Source organism: Macrobrachium nipponense, chromosome 25 (assembly GCF_015104395.2).
Source record: "Macrobrachium nipponense isolate FS-2020 chromosome 25, ASM1510439v2, whole genome shotgun sequence".
Taxonomy (NCBI): domain Eukaryota; kingdom Metazoa; phylum Arthropoda; class Malacostraca; order Decapoda; family Palaemonidae; genus Macrobrachium; species Macrobrachium nipponense.
Genome location: NC_087214.1, coordinates 64626373 through 64648297, shown reverse-complemented (window position 1 = coordinate 64648297; position 21925 = coordinate 64626373). Strand labels below are relative to the sequence as shown.

At 44.8% G+C, this 21925-nt stretch overlaps 1 protein-coding gene across 3 annotated transcripts in view; it reads left to right on the top strand.

The window, feature by feature from the left end:
* The window catches only part of LOC135199468 (zinc finger CCCH domain-containing protein 11A-like), a 62099-nt gene that overhangs the window by 29117 nt on the left and 11057 nt on the right, over nt 1–21925 (top strand). For all 3 annotated transcript variants that reach the window (XM_064227557.1, XM_064227555.1, XM_064227556.1), the window contains one exon: nt 6162–6379. In XM_064227557.1, coding sequence (XP_064083627.1) covers nt 6162–6379 — 218 coding nt within the window. The remainder of the gene's footprint in view (nt 1–6161; nt 6380–21925) is intronic.

Genomic DNA, 21925 nt, shown 5'->3' with positions numbered 1-21925 from the left:
AGCACCAGCTCTTCTGACACACGAGATCGGGGCCGCTGTGCTCAGTCCAGCCGTTCTCCACAGCGAGACGGCTCGACCAGGCCTGCAGCTCGATCGCCACCGCGGGTTGGCGATCGCCTGCAGCCCTCCAAGCCTGCTGGTTCAGCCAGCGAGCGAGGGGGGAGCGTCAGGTCTGCCTCTCCCGTACCTTCAACCTCCTCGGGTTACACCGGGAGGAGCGAGGTATTGAGGAGTGATCGTGAGGGGTGCGCCCCTCATGATCCCACCACGACGCTTTACGTGCCAGGCACGGTTCTCGGACCGGCCAGGACGTATGCGCAAATGGCTGGAGGAGACAGAGAGGGGTCTGTCGCTGTTCCCCCCCTCGAATGGGGAGGGTCTCGGGAGTTGCTCCTGTTCGAGGGACTGGATGGTCCTACTCCTCAGGATGCAGTCACTCCGGAGATCCAGAGGAACTTTGCCGAGGTAATTGCGCTGATCCATCAGCACAACGTCCCGGCTTGAGTCGTTCTGGGGCCCGAAGAGGGAACCCAGACCGACGGTGGGATTGCCGCGATCGGAGCTTGCCGACTCAGTGCTGGACCAGGTAGAGTCTCTTGTCTCCGGACAGGACGGCTCTCTCAAGTCCGGTAGGTCGAGCAAGCTGCTTCCGCCTCCTCTACTGCGACAGCGGCGTTTCTACGTGCCGTCTGAAGACCCGATGCCGCCGAAACAGGTGAACCCGGAGTTAGCCAGGCTAACGCTGGGTGTGTCTCTGCAGCAGCTCCTGTCAGAGAACCTATGGTTCTCGCAGCAAGAGGCACTCGGTCTGGAATCCACTGCCATGGCAGCTTTCCAGGCCGTCTCCTGGATAGACCTGTGGTCCCTCACGGTGTCTAAGGTCGCAGCCAACTCCGGGGGAATTTCTCCCGAAGAAGACTCGGCCTTCAGGAGGCTTTGCCAGTCTTGGGGAAGATCCGTCTCCTTCCTAGCCCACCAGACGGTAAACCTGTGGGCCAACCTGGTTCTCCGACGTAGGGACGCTGTCCTTACTGGAGTATCCATGGGCGGCTGGGCGTGAAGCGGCATTGGGACAATTCGCAATGGACCGTTACGGAGTTCCCCATCTCTCTTCCCAGGAGAGATGGTGGACGCTGCGGTGGACAGACGGCGCACTGATGACAGTGACCGTCTGGTACACCGGCAGTTTCGAAGGCTTCTGGGCAGCCTCGAACTGCGGCCAAGCCAAGAGCTCGGCGCTAGCGCTTCCACGGTGGCTAAGACGGTAGAGTCGCGTCGAAGCCCCGTGGAAAGACTCTGTCTTCTGCAAAGGGGGCCCGTAACCAGCCCTCCTCCCAGCCCTCCTTCTCGCGAGGAGGCTCTGGGAAGAAGTCGAAGAAAGGGGGGAAACGCTAGGGACGGTGTTCCCCCTCACCTGCTGCCGGAAGGTGGGGGGGGTGGGGGGGGTGCCTGGCCAGCCATTGGGCAACTTGGCAGCGCTACGGCGCCGAGACCTGGATAGTAGATGTCCTTCGGGAGGGATATCTATTACCCTTCGAATCTGGCCACCCCCCCTCACCTCCAACCCAGGTCCAACAGCAGTCGTACGTTCAGGATCTTCGAAGGACGTAGCATTGAGACAGGAGATCAAGACCATGCTGAGCAAACGAAGCTGTAGAGATCGTCACGGATCAGTCAACGGGCTTCTACAGTCGACTTTTCCTGGTGGAAAAGTCACGGGGGGCTGGGCGGCCCGGTGATAGATCTCTCCCCTGAACCGGTTTGTTCGCCAGACCCGGTTCACAATGGAGACGGCACGTTCCGTGCTCGACTCCATTCAGGGGAGAACGATTTCATGCTTTCAGTGGACTTGAAGGATGCGTATTTCCAAATACCCATTCATCAGTCCTCCAGAAAGTACCTCCGCTTCATCCTCGACGGAACGGTGTACCAATTCAGGGCACTTTGCTTCGGTCTCTCAACCGCCCACAGGTGTTCACGCGAGTGTTCACTCTGGTGTCTGCTTGGGCCCATTCGCACGGGATACGTCTGATGAGGTATCTCGACGATTGGTTAGTCCTGGCGAGCTCCCGCTCGCATTTGCTGCAGGACAGGGATCGGCTACTCGAGTTCTGTCGCGATCTGGGGATCGTTGTGAACTTTGAGAAGTCCGATCTCAAACCCAAGCAGAGGATGAAGTACTGGGTATGCTGATCGATACGGTAGCAGGGCGAGTCTTCCCCGCAGACCTCGTGGATCAGCAGATTCAGGAGGCAGCCGGCCCAGTTTCTGTCTCGGCAGGGAAACAGGCCCGGCAGCTCAAGCAGGATGGCAAGTCGTGATCGGACACCTGGTCGCACTCGAGAAGTTAGTCCCTCACGGGGGCGTCTTCACCTGCGGTCTCTTCAGTGGAGACTAAAGGAGAGTTGGTCACAGGCAACGGATTCCCCGAGATTTCCAGTGTCGCTGACACAGGAGGTAAGGCAGGACCTAGCCTGGTGGCTGGACGACAGGAACCTCTTAAAGGGTAGCCTGCCTTACGCACTCCCCTCCCGGAGATGCAGCTGTTTCTCAGACGCATCGACCGAGGGGTGGGGCGCACACCTGGAGGAGTTGCTGACTTCAGGAGTGTGGGACGAGCACGACAAGCACCTTCACATCAATGTACTGGAACTCAAGCAGCGTTTCTCGCGCCCTCCAAGGAGATTTCCAGGACAAACACCTACGGTGGTGGCTTACGTCAACAAACAGGGGGGCCTAGTGTCTCTCCCGTGTACCAGTTGACTCGGCAGGTGCACGAGTGGGCCGAGGCTACTCAATAGAGCTGTCCCGGCACGCTACATTCCGGGGAAGAGGAATGTAGTAGCAGACAAGCTCAGCCCGTTGGGATCAGGTGATAGGGGACCGAAAATGGTCTCTACACCAGGACGTGCGGAAAGGCTCTTCGACCTGTGGGGGCGACCAGTCGTGGATCTGTTCGCCACCCAGCACAACAGAAAAACTTCAGGTTTCTTTTCAGCCGTGCCGGACCATGGGCAGCTGCAGAGGACGCTCTTCAACACCGCGTGGGACAACCTCTTCGCTTACGCCTTTCCCGTTCAGCCTGATTCGCAAGGTGATCAGTCGAGCACTGGTCACCCCGAATCTCAGGATGATCCTGGTGGCTCCCAAATGGCCCCAGGCCATTTGGTATCCGGACCTGCTGGCTCTTCTCGCAGGAGAACCGAGAGAGATTCCCCCTTGGCACAACCTTCTCGTCCAGCCACACGTAGAGCGGTACCACCAAACAGTTCCAGTCCCTCGTCTTCACGGCTGGCTGTTATCCACCATTTCTCGCGAACGAGAGGCTTTTCTCGTAGCGCAGCAACAGAGATGGCTGGAAACGTCCATCAGTCCTCTCAGCTGTGTACCAGGGAAAGTGGGCCGTCTTCTGTGGTTGGTGTCGTAGACGGGGTATATCTCCTCTCGAGCCACTTTCTTCGCAGGTAGCGGATTTCCTCGTTTTTCTTCAGCCGAGAGAAACTCCTCTCAGTCCCCACAGTCAAAGGATATAGAGCCGCCCTGGCATAGTCCTGAAACTGAGGGGATTGGGACATCTCGAACTCGTTCGAGATCTCCTTGCTCATGAGGAGCTTCGAAAGGTCTTTGCCCACCCAGGGAACTCAGGCCCCCTGCGTGGGATGTGACTCTCGTCCTTAGGAGTTTGACTCGAAGACTCCTTCGAGCCACTCCGAGAGTCGTCAGACAGGGATCTGACCCTCAAGACCCTCTTCTTGCTGGCCCTGGCATCGGCGAAGAGAGTAGGGGAACTTCATGGTCTTTCCTTCGATGTACGACACTCCAGGGGATGGGGATCTGTGACGCTCGATTTCGTCCCGAACTTCGTTGCGAAGACTCAGAAACCTTCGGTCCCTGACGACAGGTTAGAGTCTTTCACGATTCACTCCCTAATGGACTTCACCGATAATGATGCGGATGAGATGCTGCTTTGCCTGTGAGGGCGCTACGGCGCTATCTGAAGAGAACTCTGCACCTCAGCCTGAGTGTCGACGCCTCTTCGTTAGCACCGGGGTAACCAAGAAAGAAGTATCCAAGAACACTCTTTCGTTCTGGCTGCGTGAGGTCATCAGGAGGGCGTATGAGGCTGATGGTAGTGACGACATCAGTACGTCCCGTCGAGAGCTCACGAAGTCAGAAGTATTGGCCCTCGTTTGGCGTTCGTAAGAACTTCTCCGTGGCGCAGGTCCTGAAGGCAGGTGTCTGGTAAAAACTACCGACTACCTTCACCTCCTTCTACCTTCGGGATATTGCCCACAGGTCCTTGGATACCTTCTCCTTGGGACCCGTGGTGGCTGCTCAACAAGTTGTAGCTAACCCAGACCCTCGCAGGCTGAACAGCATCGAGTCTGGTGTGACTGTGCGGATGGATGTGTGAATGAGTGAGTGACTGGTTCTCTTCCCATCTTTCCTCCTCCTCTACCTGTGGGCAGAGGGTCACGATCGTCACTAACGCTGGATGAGGACGAGATGCAGGTGAGTCTAATATGACAGAGCCCCATTCTATCCCTTTCACTAGAGACTAGAAGCAGAATATCCACCACTTCCTCCTACAAGGGGGGGGAAGTGGATGCCAACAAGAGACAAACCCATGACTTTATATTTGCTCCTGTACATGGAACAAGTTCTTACATTGCTGGTACGAAGAGACACGCTTGCCTCTCTCTTAGTACTCGGTCCAGAGGTCTGACCATTGATCCTGCGGTGCACACCCCGATCAATCGGACAGAGGCTTGGATCCCTCCCTCGCTCTTACGACCAGGGAGGCATTCCAAGGTTGGGCGAACACACCAGTCTGTTCACAAAAGACTCAGATTCCTCCACCAAGAAGTGAGTCTTCCTATTGTAAAAGGACCGAAGGTTTGTATGCCGTGTCGGAACAAATGACAATTTGTCCAAAATTGCATTTTTCCTAACTATACAAACCTGAGGTCCTTTTACACATAGTCCGACCTCATGCCACCCCTCACTCTGCAGTTTTTTGCTTGGGCCAAAAGCAAAAGTGATTGTTTACCTCCCAGTCGCGCGCGCCTGTCGGACAAGCAGTTAACTACCGAACCCCTTGTTCGAAAGCTTACGACCTATCCAGCTGCCGCTAGTAACCTTCCAGCTGCCGCTAGTAACCTTCCTATTGTAAAAGGACCTCAGGTTTGTATAGTTAGGAAAAATGCAATTTTGGACAAATTGTCATTTTTTATCTGTAAACTTCCAAGCAGGCAATAGAATTAATTATGGTTTTTTATGATTCCTGTGAAGATAGTTTTTAGAGTTCAACATCATTGATTAATTGAATAGTTAATGATTGCTTTATGAAAGTTACATACAAGGAACTATTAGGGAAACACTTGATGGCTGAGCTAAGCTTGTTCATCGTGTAATTCTGTCCCCTAGTAGTGCTCTTAACACAACTGCAATTGCTAGAAGTTGCACAAGCTGTAAATTGCGAGGGTTGCAAAGAGCAGAGACCTTATTGAAGTGCAGTAGGTTTACAGTTTGCAGTTTTGAGATGTCAACTTCATTTGCATGTACATTGGACATTTAGTTGAAAATTATCCGAAAACAGTTCCAGAATTGAAGAAAAGGGATATCGCTCAGTTGAAAAGCCTTAAGTCTTCGTATACTATTTTTAATATTTTAGTTTTTAATGTACGGTCATTTAAGTCAGTTTTTTCCCTTATGCAAAGCATTAGGATTTAGATGTAGTACACACAAAAAGAAGTGATGTGATGGAATAGGTGTCAAAATTTTATTACATTTTTCCATTTTAATTTAGGTATCCAACAAGTATCATCCATGTATAATTAGATTCAGATTATGTAAACTCTCCACATACTTTTTTGCTGCTGTATTTCAGCATATCTGAATTTTTTGAATGTACATCATGATGTTTAGGATCTTTCTTACAGCGAAAAGTATTGTGTTGTGGTTATATTAGACAGAACTTAAGGAATCCCAAATGTTCGAGACAGGAAGACTTATAATATTATGTCTTTGTGAGTGGGGGACCCTTTAAATTTTCACAGGTTAGAATCTGTGGTAGTTTACCTCAACCAAACTGATTGAAACAGAGAATGATATTACTCTGTGTATATAGAAGTCAATGACACTTTTATAATTTCCAACAGGCGAGAGTGATTCTGAGAGCGTGTCTGGGTCTCCCTACAAAAGAGTCAATCCAGAACTCAGCGCGCAGTTAGAATGGGAACTGAGGAAGCTACGTCAAATCCAGGCGCACGAAGCAGATATCATCGGTTATGTTTTCACAGATGATATGGAGGAAGATGGAGAGGAAGAGGACAGATTTGCTGAGGAATCTCTTCCTCAAAATCAGGAACTTGAAGAGGTTGGTTTATTTGAAGATTAATATAAAATCTTTTATGACTAATTGTTTTTATCAGTGGCATTTTATGTCTTTTTTACTTCCTGTAGGGGTTAATGCTGTCAGTGCACCTCACTTGGTGTACTGTAGGCATTACTAAAGAGTGTTTGCAGTGTCCCTTCGGCCTCTAGTCATGACCTCATAGATTTATACGTACTCTCTTCCATTCCCACTTCCATTCTTCCATAGTATAGCTGTCCAACCTCTCTTAACTAGTATTTCATAGTGTAGTTGAGAAGTTTTGTCCCAGTTCCACCTTGAGATCCTTGTGCCTCATCTCTATTTTCTTGATTTTTGTCTTGTTGTCCAACCACCCCAACTTCCTCTTTCTTCTCTGACTTGAGCTGTGAATGTTTGAAAGTGCCCCAGTGCTTGGTTTGACAGCATAAATGTCATAAAATTAAATTGCTTTCTATTTTGGTCACAATAACTGGTTCTTTTTTAGCCTCTTTATCACTTCTTCATAAGGTTAGTGTTTTGAATGGTTATATGGAAAGTGTCTGGAATGATAACAGATAGGTCCTCAGTTTTCTTCCTTTGACAAGGATTAGTAATAGTACATACGTTTTCTCAGCACCTACTACACATTGGATGAGGATCTGTAGACACTGAAGTTAAAAATATTGAACAAGGAAACCCACTCACTCCAGGGCATTTCCTTTGTCTCATCTGAGAACCAGAAGAAGTTCTTGTTGGTGAAGCAAAAATCTCCATCTCACAATGTACACACATCTAGCAGATCACGCCCACACTGAGAGCACCCAGAGAAAAAGTGAAAATGAATAAAATCGGGCAAACTAAAACCGGCTTTAAAACAGATAGAAAGTAATCATGTCCTATCTTAAAGGCGGTAGGAAAGTAACTGGCTGGTCACAGGACGCTTAGGGCATTCTGGGTACTACATGCCCCGTGACCTGGTATAGATGCCAATAATAATAATAATAATATCCTTTATTTCAGCTCAGGGCCATATACATTGAATATACTAAATACACAGTAACATACACAATCTAGATATACGAGACAACATGATAAGAAAAATGAGTAATCGGCACTTATCCACAAAATAGCTGAGGTAGCATAAAAGATAGTAATCTTAATACTGTTAATAACAGTAATAATATTGGTGAGAAAAAAAATGCATTGAGAGTTATAACAGTGCACAGATTATATAACTTAAATTTCAACTAGAGACCTTAGGTGGTTACAGTAGTCAGGGCTAAATACGAAAATTGAATGTAGAAAAAAAAACTTTAACTTGATAGCAATCACAGTAATAATGAATAAATAAAGTATCAGCAATAAATATAATAATGCCAAAATCTGCAGATGACATCTTGCCAATACAGAGATTAAGTCCTTTAGGGGACAAAGGCCTCATTTTCCCATCTTTCCCACAATTTAGATCTTCTTCTTGCTTCACTCCTTAGGATGCTTTATATGAGTGAGTTGCTGCTGTTTCTCACTCGGGTTACCAGACTGAACATTGTTCGCCTTACAACGATTTTTAAGTTGTCCAGGTGGTTTTCTAAGAACATCTGTGTGGCGGAGTGGTAGCGGGGAGTGTTTGTGAGGTGTCTCAGAATGTCATTGTGCACTTTAGTCCCTGGATCTCACAAGTTTAATTTTAATTCTACCGGTTTCCAGCTTGGCGCAAGTATTATCCTAATGTTCAGACCGAAGGTTTGTTAGTTATGAAAAATACAAATTTGTTAAAAATTTGTCATTTTAAATGGTAATCTCTATGTTACAGGTGTTTTTCCTCGTTTACTTCTTTATGAATAATGATATTTGTGTAAGGTCGTGCCATTTTTCTTGGAAGTTTGAATTGCACAAGAAAATATTGAATAAATGTTTCTGTGTTGTAGGTTCAAGAATAATGTTCATGTAATAGAAAGCTTTTATTTTACTTACTCCCAGTCCTTGGAAAGTCAGATTGAAAATAACTGATCCTCTAATCAAAGTTGAAGTTAGTCCCATATTATTGAATGGTGGTGGGGGCTTGTCTTGCAAAGGGATGTGTACTTGGCTGCAACACCCTGGAAAAGGATGGCTGGGAGCTTTATCCCTCACTTTGACTCCCAGGTAAGAGCTGGTAACCTTTCGCATTGAGGTAGTTTTAGCGAGTAGGAAGTGAGAGTCGAACCCCAAACCTCACAAATACCTATGTAATACTCTCCTGCTGAGCCAGAACACCTGTGAGCTTTTGCTAAAGAAAAAAATTTTTAGTTGCTCTCTGAGGTTTGGTCTTTTGGCCGCTAAGATGCTGATGCTGAGCTTAATTTGCAAATGGATGTAAATTTATGTGACTCCATTCTTTTGCAAGTTATCTTCATCCTTTAAAGGCTCTATAAAGATCTCATTATTTCTGAAACCATTGACTTAGGCATTAAAATTAATTTTTCACTGTTTTAGGTTGTATTTAAGGAAAAATCTAGGTCTGGCTATTTGTACAGTGCATCACTTGACTTATCTTATGGCCAATTTGATCTTGCGATGGTTTTTCTCTCCCGTTAACGGCATTTTACAGCGCTGTAATGGTAGGAATAGGCATCAAGTTGCCAGCGCTTATGGCACTGTAATGGCCCCATAAGCGTGGATAACAGTGAAACACAACTTCCGGCACACCACAGGAACAGTTCCCCCGCCGTAAGTCAAGGATGTACTATACATATAGTGTTGAGGTCACTTCGTTAGTATTACTTAATGGAATGGAGGCTGTTATGTTGCAGTGATTGTGGTGTCATTTGAACACTTCACCATAAGCAGTGACAGTATTCACTCCAACTGTTTGCCCTGATTAACCCTTAAATGCCGAAGCGGTAAAATAAAAATTGTCTCCTGTGTGCCGGAGGTGTTTTGGAGTGAGCGCGGAAGCAGAAAAAATATTTTTTTCAAAAAATCACAACGCGCTTAGTTTTCAAGATTAAGAGTTCATTTTTGGCTCCTTTTTTTGTCATTGGCTGAAGTTTAGTATGCAACCATCAGAAATGAAAAAAATTATCATTATCATATATAAATAATGTGATATATGATAGCGCAAAAACGAAATTTCATATATAATTGTATTCAAATCGCACTGTGTGCAAAACGGTTAAAGGTAACAAGTTACTTTTTTTTGTACATGCAACTTCCCCGGCAGATATATACTTAGCTATAGTCTCTGACGTCCCGACAGAATTCAAAACTCGCGGCACACGCGACAGGTAGGTCAGGTGACCAGCCCACTCCCGCCGCTGGGTGGCGGGAATAGGAACCATTCCCGTTTTCTAACCAGAATTTTTCTGTCGCCGGTAGCAACAACATCGTTGTTGGTACCTCCTGCATTGGAATTCTTTTCTCGTTGGCCGAGGATTTATTAATCTTCCTTTTGGTGATGTACTTTGATCTTTGGTTTTGGCATACGCTTATCGTGGACCGTTTTTTGGATTTTGATTTGGATTCTCTTTAAAATGTCTGACGTGGCACCTGTATTTAGGGTGTGTGCGAAAGAGGAATGTAAGGTGAGGCTACCGAAAGCATCTGGTGGATCCCTCACACAGTCCTGTAAAAAATGTAGGGGGAATGATTGTTCTGCAACTAACACCTGTCTGGAATGTGAGAGCTTAACGGAAGTGGAATGGAAGACCTTGGCTTCTTATGTAAGGAAACTTGAGAAAGATAGAGTTAGGAGGGCTTCCATCAGAAGCTCAAGTATATCCTGCTCTAATGAACAGGAAGTAGCTCCTAACTTTTCTAGTAATTCACCTGCTCATAGTTTGGTTTCAGCCCCTTCCCCCAGCAGCGAACCTGTAGATGCGTCTACGGAAATGGCTGCAATGAGAGCCTCAATAATCAGCTTGAAATCGCAACTGCAAGCAATGAAGGAGACAGGTAAGCGCAGTGATGTGTGCAGTGATTTGTGCAGTGTCCCCAGTGAAGTGGAGGGGCGTCTGACCGACTCCGCATTGCTCCTAGGCCTAGACCTCTTTCAGACTCCCATGACCAAGGGAGGAGGAATGTCGAAAGCCGCAAGGGGGATGTAGAGTATTCTCAACGGTCAGGCGTCCCTTCGGCAGATCTGTAGCCGCTTCCCAGGCTGCCAAGGACAGCTACTGCAAAAGCGTCCTCAGGAAGTGCTTTTCGGACTCAGACTCTTCGTCTCCCAGAAGAGATGGAGTTCCTTCCGCTAAGTCGCGTCCTCTTAAGAGATCCTGGAAGACGCCAGCAAGGGAAGCGTTGCGTTCCAGTCCTGAGCCTTTTCCGGAGTATTCGCTGCTCGTAAGAAGAGAGCTATGAGATCTCCTGACTCTTCTCCGGAAGACTTATCACACAAGACGAAGGAAGTCTTGGTAGGACTCCAACAGCAGTTGTCTGCCTTAGTGGGAGTTCTTTCTGAAGGCTCTTCTAGGAAGAAAGACATTTCTCTTCCCATCAAGAGTTCTGTTAGGAGAGCATCAGAGAGTAAGTGTCCTGGCTTTAGCAGACGCTCCTCGCCTGAAAGGTTTTCGTCCCCAGCGAGACCTTCTTCAGTCGCATATGACAGGAATCGGAAACTCCTACGAGCAAGAGTTTCTCCCAGGAGTTTTGTTAGAGACGATTTTGCCTCTCATGGCAAGCATCAGGAGCCTGATTCGCGGATTTTCTCTCGTGAGAGAATTCGTGCGACTAAGAGCTCCGGGAGAGAAGAGAGCCCCTCTCTATTCAGAGCTCCGCAAGAAGGAAGGAGCGTTCGTTCGTCCTCTAGACATTTTCCGAAGGACGCAAGAGTTTCGCCGAATAGGCGCCGAAACTTAGACAAGTTTTCTTCACCTCCCAGGAGGGATAGGAGAGATTCTAGCGCCTCTCCGGATGGACGCAAAGGGAAAAGGAGTTATTCGCCTGCTAGACGCAGTCACCAGGACGCAAACGTCTCCCCTCATGGACGACGGGAACAAAGGGTTCTCCTTTCTCCTCGCAGGCGCATTTCGCCTTCTAGGCGTCCTCATCAGGACGCAAATGCCTCTCCTTCTTGGACCAGGCAGCCTCACCAGGACGCAAGCGCCTCGCCTTCTTGGCCCAGGCGCGCTCACCAGGACGCAAGTGCTTCTCCTTCTTGGCGCCAGGAACAGGATGTTCTCCTTTCGCCTAGCAGGCGCTCTTCGCCTCACAGGCTCCTGATTCAGGACGCAAGCGCCTCTCCTAGCAGACGCAAGGAGCAGAGCAGAAGCCCGAGTATAGGGAAACTCCAGGACTCGTGCAGGAAGGAGGATAGGAGTAAGGACGAAAGGAAAAGGCTCCTTTCGACGGATCGGTCTCCTGTAAAGGAAAAGCCCTCTTCTCCTGCATCGCTTTTGGAAGAAGTTTCGGATGAAGAGATATACAAAGATGCAGGAGTTTCGGACTATAAGAGACTTGCTTCTCTTTTGCTGCAGGTGTTTGGAGACTCGCTACGCCAGTCGGATCCCCCTTCTCCCGGGATCGTTATTATCCAGTACGAAAATGTCGAAGGCCTCCTCCTTCGTTAAGATGACCCCTACTCTTTCTATGAGAAAGTCTCTGAAGAGTCTCGAGAGCTGGCTCAGATCTAAGAAGGAAGCGGGGAAGACAGTATTTCTTGTCCTCCCCTCTAAGCTGACAGGGAAATCAGTTATGTGGTACGACACCAAGGAGCCAATGGGCCTGGGTCTCCCTTCGTCCTCTGATGCGGATTTTTCCGCTCTTGTAGATGCGTCTAGAAGACGCTCTCTACACTCTGCAAAAGCCTCTTGGGGAATGTGTGAGGTGGATCATCTCATCAAGGGCCTCTTCAAGACTCTCGAAGTCTTTAACTTTATGGACGGGACTGGGCTTTGGAGCTTTAGCCAAGAAGTCTCAAGAACCAGACTTCGTTACCATGGAAGAGTTGGGCAGTGTTTTAAACATGCCTAGACAAGGCGGTTATGGATGGCTCCAATGAAGTGGCATCCCTTTTTGGATCCTGTATATTGAAGAAGAGGGCAGTGTTTAGCTCCTTAACGAAATCTGTTTCTCCTCTGCAGAGATCCTCCCTATACGCGCCCCTCTCTAGTCACCTGTTTCCTCAGGACATAGTGAGGGACATTTCAAAGGACACTTTCAGAAAAGGCCACACAGGACCTGCTGGCCCAGTCAGCTAAGAGGCTAAAACCTGCTGTTCAGGTTGCAAAAAAGGAGAAAGTTCCCTTCCAGCAGCCCTTTCGGGGAAGGTCTGCACCAAGATCTTCTCTTAGAAGTAGACGACCGGAGAAGAGAGGAAGGTCTTCTCGAAGGCCGTTCGTCAAGACCCAGTGAGACTGTGGTCCTCCAGACAAAAGTGGGTGCCAGGCTTCTAGACTTTTACGAACCTTGGGCACAGAAAGGTGCCGATGCCTGGTCCCTATCCATCCTAAAGAAAGGATATTTAATCCCCTTCAGGGAAAAACCTCCCTTAACTACAACTCCAAGGGAGTTAACAGCAAACTACAAGGAATCTGTCAAGAAACAAGCCTTCTACATCTCGTGGAGCAGATGCTTTACAAGGAAGCCATAGAGGAAGTAAAAGATCTCTCTTCCCAGGGGTTTTACAATCGCCTGTTCTTGGTTCCGAAGAGCTCAGGAGGTTGGAGGCCAGTTCTGGACGTGAGCGCCCTGAACGTGTTCGTAGCAAAGAGGAAGTTCACAATGGAGACGACAGCCTCGGTGTTAGCAGCCCTGCGTCCAGGGGAATGGATGGTATCCCTGGACCTGCAGGATGCTTATTTCCACGTACCAATACACCCGTCTTCCAGGAAATACCTCAGATTTATGGCTCAAGGAAGAGTATTTCAATTTCGGGCCCTATGCTTCGGACTATCAACAGCCCCCCAAGTATTCACGGGACTAATGAAAAATGTGGCTCACTGGCTCCACCTCGAAGGGATTCGAATATCCTTGTATCTAGACGACTGGCTGATACGAGCACAGTCGCGAGTCAGATGTCTGGAGGACTTAAAACTGACACTGGAGTTAACACAGTCCTTGGGACTGTTGGTAAACCTCGAGAAATCCCAGATGATTCCCCAGCAAAACATTGTTTATCTGGGGATTCGGATGGATTCTCGGGGTTTTCATGTGTTTCCATCACAGGAAAGACAGAACCGCTGCTTGGAAAAAGTAGACAACCTTCCTAGAGAAAGAACAATGTTCCGCGAGGGAATGGATGAGTCTTCTGGGGACCCTTTCCTCGTTGGAACAGTTCATTTCTCTAGGAAGGCTTCACCTAAGGCCGTTACAGTTCTATCTAAGAGAACGTTGGGATCAGAAATCTCAAAATCTGTCCGATTCCTTCCAGATCACGAAGGAAATAAAGGAGGACCTGCGTTGGTGGATGAATCCGTGCAGGATCAACGAAGGAGTATCCCTTCACGTTCCGAACCCTCGGCTAGTGTTGTATTCCGACGCCTCAGATGCGGGGTGGGGAGCCACTCTAGGGACGAGAGAAGTGTCAGGCACCTGGAGGGGAGAACAGGTGTCCTGGCACATCAATATGAAAGAATTAGCAGCGATTCACCTGTCTCTCATACACTTCGAGGCTCAGATCTCAGGTTCAGTCCTGCAGATCAATTCGGACAACACAACAGCCCTAGCTTACATCAAGAAGCAAGGAGGGACGCACTCGTTCTCCCTTTACAAGAAAGCAAGAGAACTACTGCTTTGAGCAGAAGAGAGAAGAATCACTCTCCGGACGAGATTCATTCAAGGGGACAAAAATGTAAGAGCCGACCTTCTGAGCAGGAGAGACCAAGTACTGCCTACAGAATGGACGTTGCATCAGGAAGTATGCAACAGACTATGGAACCTCTGGGGGAGATCAAATATAGATCTTTTTGCCACCCATTGGAACAACAGGCTGGAAAGTTACTGCTCCCCGATCGCCGATCCAAGGGCAATTTCGGTGGACGCCCTTCTCCTCGATTGGTCCGGAATAGACGGGTATGCTTTTCCTCCGTTCAAAATATTATCGGAAGTGGTAAGGAAGTTTGCAGCAGCAGAGGGAGCCAAACTGACCCTCATAGCCCCGTTCTGGCCAGCGCAAAACTGGTACACAGAGGTACTGGGATGGATAGTAGACTTTCCGAGATCTCTCCCAAACAGGAGCGATCTTCTCAGACAACCCCACTTCGACAGGTATCACAAAAACCTGCCCGCTCTCGCTCTGACTGCCTTCAGACTATCGAAGGACTTGTCAGAACGAGAGGCTTTTCTCGAGAAGTTGCGAAAGCGATCGCAAGAGCTAGAAGACCATCTACTATTCGAGTCTACCAGTCGAAGTGGGATGTGTTTCGCAGATGGTGTAGAGCTCAGAAGATATCCTCTTCCAGTACCTCTGTGACAGATATAGCTGATTTCCTCCTTTACTTGAAGGAGAAATGTAATTTAGTAGTCTCTACAATTAAGGGCTATAAAAGTATGCTATCTTCAGTCTTCAGGCATAGAGGCCTTAATATTGGAGAAGAACAAAGATTTGCATGACCTGATAAGATCCTTCGAGACGTCAAAGAACAGAGGGATTAGAGCACCTAGTTGGAACTTAGATGTGGTCCTAAAATACTTAATGACCTCAAAATTCGAACCTCCCTGTAAGGCTACGTTTCAGAGATCTGACAAGGAAGTCTTTATTCTTGGTCGCGCTAGCTTCAGCGAAAAGAGTAAGCGAACTACAAGCCTTAGAACATAATGTTGGCTTCAGGAACGACTCTGCGTTCTGTTCCTTCAAACCGATGTTTTTGGCGAAGAATGAAAACCCTTCGAAACCTTGGCCTCGAACATTCGAAGTGAAAGGACTTTCGTCGCTTGTAGGTACAAGAGCGAGAAAGGGCTCTTTGCCCAGTGAGAAGCCTTAGTTCTACTTAGAAAGGAAGAACGAACTAAAGGGGAGTAAGGAAAGTTTATGGTGCTCAGTTAGAGATCCCAGAAGGCAGATCTCTAAAAATGCTCAGGCGTTCTTCATCAGAGACGTAATCAAGGAAGCCCATTTAGAGTGTAAAGAAGAACAACTGGACCTCCTTAGAGTTAAACAAGCTTCAACGAGGTAAGAGCAGTCGCTACCTCTTTGGCATTCCACAAGAACTTGTCGATACAGACTCTAGTGGAGTCAACCTTTTGGAGATGCAATTCGGTCTTTGCATCTCATTACTTGAGAGACATTCAAGTGACGTACGACAAGTGCTTTACTCTAGGAGCGTACGTATCTGCGGATTCGTTGCTGGGACAGGGAGCTGAACCCAATCCTTTTTAGTTTTATTAGGTTAGGGTTTTTAATGGTGTTTGGTGCATTTTATTGGTCGATTGAAAGAGGGTGCAGGAGTTGACCCCCCCTTTCAAATCGTAGTGCTAACATGTTAGTGTGGTCAGGTGATCGGGATTGGTCGTTATGCTCCTTGTATTGTCTTAAATACCTAAAGCTCTATCATGTAAGAGGGTTAGCCCCCGTTGGTATGATACAGGTCAAGGTTCTGCCATGTAAGTGGGTCAGCCCCCATTGGTACGATCCAAGAAAAGGCTCTGTCATGTAAGCGGGTAAGCCCCCATTGGTATGATCCGAAAGGGTTATCAGTCGCAGGTCTCATCCTCGCTGGAACTCTGATGGCAAGCAGACTCATAGACAGTATCAATGAAGTCTTCTTCCATATCAGGTAGGAACCAAGGTTGTTTTTGTTAATATACCTACAACGTATGTTGTTTCCCTGTTTTTATATTCAAAAATAATTAGTATGTAACTGTCTCTTGCCCTCCACCAAGGGTGTCAATCAGCTAAGTATATATCTGCCGGGGAAGTTGCATGTACAAAAAATGATATTGTTAGTATACAATAAAGTTTTGTACATACTTACCCGGCAGATATATACGATTAATGGCCCGCCCAGCCTCCCCTCAGGAGACAGGTGGAAGAGAAAAATTCTGGTTAGAAAACGGGAATGGTTCCTATTCCCGCCACCAGCCGGAGCGGCGGGAGTGGGCTGGTCACCTGACCTACCTGTCGCGTGTGCCGCGAGTTTTGAATTCTGTCGGGACGTCAGAGACTATAGCTAAGTATATATCTGCCGGGTAAGTATGTACAAAACTTTATTGTATACTAACAATATCATTTTTCATTGTAATGTACACTAAATTGCGATCATTTTGATATATAACACATTGTAAAACGATAAAAGCAATACAGAGAAAATAATATCACAAAATAATGCATGATTTCGTAACGAGTGGACGTAAACAAATATTTTTTTCAAAAATTCACCATAAATCTAAATATTATCCTAGAGACTTCCAATTTCTTTCAAAATGAAGACAAATGATTGAATATTACTATACTGTAAGAGTATTAGCTTACAATTGCAGTTTTCGACCATATCTGACGAGTAAAAGTTGACCGAATGTCGAATTTTTTTTATATATTTTTTTTATATGCAATTATTTAGGAAATTAGAAAAGCTACAACCTTCAAATATTTTTCGTTTTATTCTACATGAAATTCCGAACATTTTCATATATAAAACTATGAAATGCCTAATATGAAACGGAGCAAATATTCCGAGAATGGGACGTACGCATTTCGGAGATTTGTGGCGGAGAATCCGCGCGCGGAGGGAAGGAAAGTTTTTTTTTAAATTCACCATAAATCTAAATATTGTGCTAGAGACTTCGAATTTGTTTCAAGATGAAGATAAATGACTGAATATTACTAGACTGTAAGAGTTTTAGCTTACAATTGGGTTTTTGACCAATTCGGTAGAGTCAAAGTTGACCAAACTTGGTTTTTTTCTATTTATCGTGATTTATATGCAAATATTTCAAAAATGAGGAAAGCTACAACCTTCAATTAATTTTTGTTGTATTCTACATGAAATTGCACACATTTTCACGTATAAAACTTTATGTAACGGCTAATTTAAAATGGTGCAAACATAACCACAATCGCACGTATGATTTTTTCGGAAGAGTTACCGCTCGGACTTAAAGAAAATGTTGTTTTTTTTCATAAATTCACCATAAATGAAAATATTGTGCTAGAGACTTCCAATTTGTTGCAAGATGAAGGTAAATGATTGAATATTACTAGAATATAAGCGTTTTAGTTTACAATTGCGTTTTTCGACTATTTCGGTAGGGTCAAAGTTGACCGAAGGTTGAAAATTTGTCACATCACTTTTTATATGAAAATATTTCAAAATTGATAAAAGCTACAACCATGGGTTGTTATTAGTTGTATTGTGCATGAAATTGCACACATTTCCATACATAAAACTTTATGTAACGGCTAATTTTAAAATGGTGCAAACACTACCCACAATCGCATGTATGATTTTTTTCGGAAGAGTTACTGCGCTGATGTAAGGAAAGTTTTTTCATAAATTCACCATAAATCAAAATATTGTGCTAGAGACTTCCAATTAGTTGCAAAATTAAGGTAAATGATTGAATATTACTAAAATATAAGAGTTTTAGCTTACAATTGCGTTTTTCGACCATTTCGGTAGAGTCAAAGTTGACCGAAGGTTGAAATTTTGGCACTTATCGTTGTTTATATGAAAATATCTCAAAACTGATAAAAGGTACAATCATGGGTATTTTTTTGTTGTATTCTACATAAAAATGCACACATTTTCATACATAATACTCCATGTAATGGCTAATTTAAAATGGTACAAAACTTATGTCAAAGTGATGAAATAATTTCCGAGATGTGTCAGATACTTTTTAGTGCGGCAAGAAAGAAATTCGCGCTTGCGCGCCTGCGTAACGATTGTAAACAATAACAACACCTTGATCTGTGAACTCCCAGCATCCCCCAAGGCGCTTGATTCAAGAGTTTTCAGCTGGTAGGTAGGCCTAAAAGTATTTTTCCGCAAATTTTTAAAAAACTTTTGTATGTCGACGTAAAATACGTCCAGTCGGCACCCGAGAGACAAAAAATGTTGACGTAAAATACGTCCAGTCGGCGTTTAAGGGTTAACTGCACTCTGCCTGAATTTTGATGTGGTTTTGCCATAGAGGGTTATCACTAAGTGTTAACTTGTTTCAAGCACTGCAGATGACACTTGAAGTTTTTCCTAGTGCTTTTTCATATTCAGAAATATTGCTGTCTTAGCTTTTATTTCTTATACATTCCACTTAGTCTCCTCTTATTGAGCTGTCCAATATATTGGGCTTTACTGCAAGTTTTTACTTTTCATTTACAAACAGATCCTTCAGGTCAGCTCAGTGAGTTTTGAAATAAGACTGGTGGTCTCACTGAACTAATTAGCAAAAACACTAATACAGGTAATTCCATCTGGTTCAAGTCCCCATATTTTAGCTGTTTCCATGACCCTCTGTGGCCTCCCAGTGGTCAGTGTCTTGTCATTTCCTGGTTGCTCCTATCCCCTTTTATCTTGCCCAAAACGAATACTGCTACTACTCAGCTGAACCCATAGTTATGGTTGCTTTTTTTAATGAGCCTCCCTCAACTGTCATATGTTGAACACTTCATTTCATGATTGATTTGGCTGGTGTTTTAAGGATGGATAACCTACCCAACACCAACCCTCCATATTTTTTGCTTGTTTGGGAGTGTCACTAAGTTGGGTTGGCTTGCCCCACTTAGTTGCTAGGTTTTCCCCATGCCCAAAAATATCTATCTATCATTTGGCTGGAGAAAACATACCTCTCGGCTAATTCACTTGTGGTATGGTCTACTGAGCACACTCCATCTAAGGATCTCATTGTTTTGTTGTCATGCCTTTTCAGAACTGACTGCATCTCCTTTACTTGGTGCCGTGCCTCTGGGACAGAGAAAAGCACAGGTTACATGCACACATTTTAATAGTTTTTAGTCATACAAATTACTGCTAAGCCAATAATCTAGAAATCTCTTATTTACCATTTCTTTTATGTACTTATGTTATTTCTCCTCCAAATTCACCCCATCCTCCCGATATGGTGAATTGAACTCTGCTGAAAGAGTGTTGGTTTTAACAATTCTAGGTATAAATTTTGACTCACATCTTACTTTTGAGAAACATCCAATGAAATTGTCTGCAAATGCCGCACGAAAGTTAGGTATACTATTGCTCATAAGGCCTCTTAAATTTATACTAGTGACAAAATCAGTGCGACCTGTTTTAGGTTATTTGTGCTTCCTTTGCTAGAATACTGTTCTCTAGTATGGAAGTCTGCATCTTCCAGAGATATCTCTCTTTTAGATAAAGTGATTTATGGTGGTAGGTTTCTGTTTCATAATATTAACAGTTATGCCTTGTACCTTCAGAAGATGATCTCTTGTTTTTCAGTGTTTCATAAGTTGTATTTTAGCAAGAGATTTTTCACGTTCGTAATTGATCCCTGATCCCCGCTTCCTGCTCTAAGAGCACCAGTATGCAGTGAATGTGCCTCGCTGTAGAAGTTCTCGGTTCAGTTGGAACTTCAGAAGTTCAAACGAAGATACAATGTATTATGTACTACTGTAATATAATTCTCCTTGTATTTTAATAATTTACTTACATTATTATTTATTTATCAATTTGTCAGTTTAGCTTTTTCTTATTAACTGGTATCCCCTTTCTTTATATCCCATTACCTTCTGTTACTTTTTTGAGTGAACATCATATTCTTTGGAAGCCTGAATGTCAAGTCAGTGGCCCCTTTGGTGGGCTTGTTCCTTATGAATAGGGTTCATCCTTGGTATGATGATGATAATAATAATAGGCTTGAGGAGTCTGGTACCCCATTTTTCATTGGGCACTACTTGTGGCCTCACGGGCAATTTCATTAGGGGGACAGCTTTTGATTGGCTGTCCTTTTCATGGGCGGAGCCTCATTCTTATCGGTGATTGTGGAGGTCTCCTTGAGGATGTCCCTAGTAACCCTGAGGGTGATCAAAGCACAGGCTCTCACCCTGAGGACAACCTAGTAGCCCGCCCTTCAAAGAGACCTCCACCATCACTGATAAGAACAAGGCTCCGCCCACAAAAAAGACAGCCAATAGGAAGCCGTCCCCCTGATGACATCGCCCGTGATGCCACAAGTAATGCATACATAATATAAAATATAATAATAATAATAAAGTACCCCTTTTCCATAGCCCTAAGCCATTTTCAGTATTACTCTGTACATCTTCATTCCTTCACCATTTCTTTCTTAGTCATCTCACTACTGTGTATTCCTTCCCAGACGTCTCCTCACCAAATGCATCTTTTCCTAATTCTCCAGGGGTGTTAGAGTTCTATGTTTTATTCTGTTTCTCCTGACTTTTTATTTTATATGACTTCTCATCTCGGTTTCTATGTATTTGTTTTGTCTGCCCTTTCAGCTTCCTTTTCCTCACTATTAACTTAAGTTAATAGTGAGGAAAAGGAAGTATGATGAGTTAGGCATGCCTTTCCCGAAATAATGAGCAGTTCTTTTCCAGGAAGTTTTCTCTTCTTGTTGGAATAAAAACTTTCTAATGTTTCAACTGTTCCATTTTTATGAGTTTGTATGTCATTTTTAATCCTTGAGGCTGTTAGAATCCTTTTTATTTTCTTGCCAGTATCTCCCATCACATCCTCCCGTTGCTGTTTTTCTTGCTTTGTATTTAGTAATGTACAGTACGTATTATGTATTTCTCTTTCATTAGGTCCTTTTGGTGTACATTTTCCTCACCAAAGAATGGTCCTGGACTCAGTTTTTGAAGATGTGGGAGTGATCTTGGCATGTTCCCTTAACCATTGTTGCTCTATACTCCTAAGCCGTGAACTAGGCACCAGATGGTCCGCTTGCTGTATTTGGTTGGGCCTGTAGGATAGAGAGAATGATATTAACAAGTGAGGGTGAGCAGAGCCCTGTTAGAAAAAGAGGAGCCCATCAACAAGGTAATCCTAACCTGACTAGGGAGGAAACCTTCATCTGATGTTCTCCAACATTCTAACCACATTGACCTCTGCAAAATATTACTGATTTTATATGGCATTTTAGTATTTTGGAAACTGAAGAACTTGGGGGCATTGTCAGAGCTCCCTTGTGTTACCATGACGAAACATTTTTCCACAAACATGTACTTTGTGATTTTTCTAATGTTCAGAACTTTAATAGGTGTTACTGTGTTCCTGGAAAGCATCATGTTTGTACACTTAACACAGTATTTACCACTATAGTTTACCACACTATATATTTGTATTTTATTTACTTTATTTACAATTCTTTTATTTTTATTTTGAATACTTGATTTTCTTTATTTTTGCAGATAGCCATTCAGTTCTTTTAAAATTTATAAGACAAGATAAGGGTCTTTTTTTAGTGTGTGCATGTTACAAATGATAATGATAATAATTGTGTACTATTGCTTATATGAAGAATATTTTTGTGAATCCATCTCTGAGAATCTTAAGCATAAAAATCTGTCAAGCAGTGAATTGGGCTCACAGTATATTCTGGTGATGTATTCCAGGATATTAGTGCGTCAAGACAAATTGATATTTAGTAAAAATATCCTTTTGCAATATGATGGACACAAGTGGTGTATCATGTAGTGCATGTTTGTTTTAAAAATATAGTTTA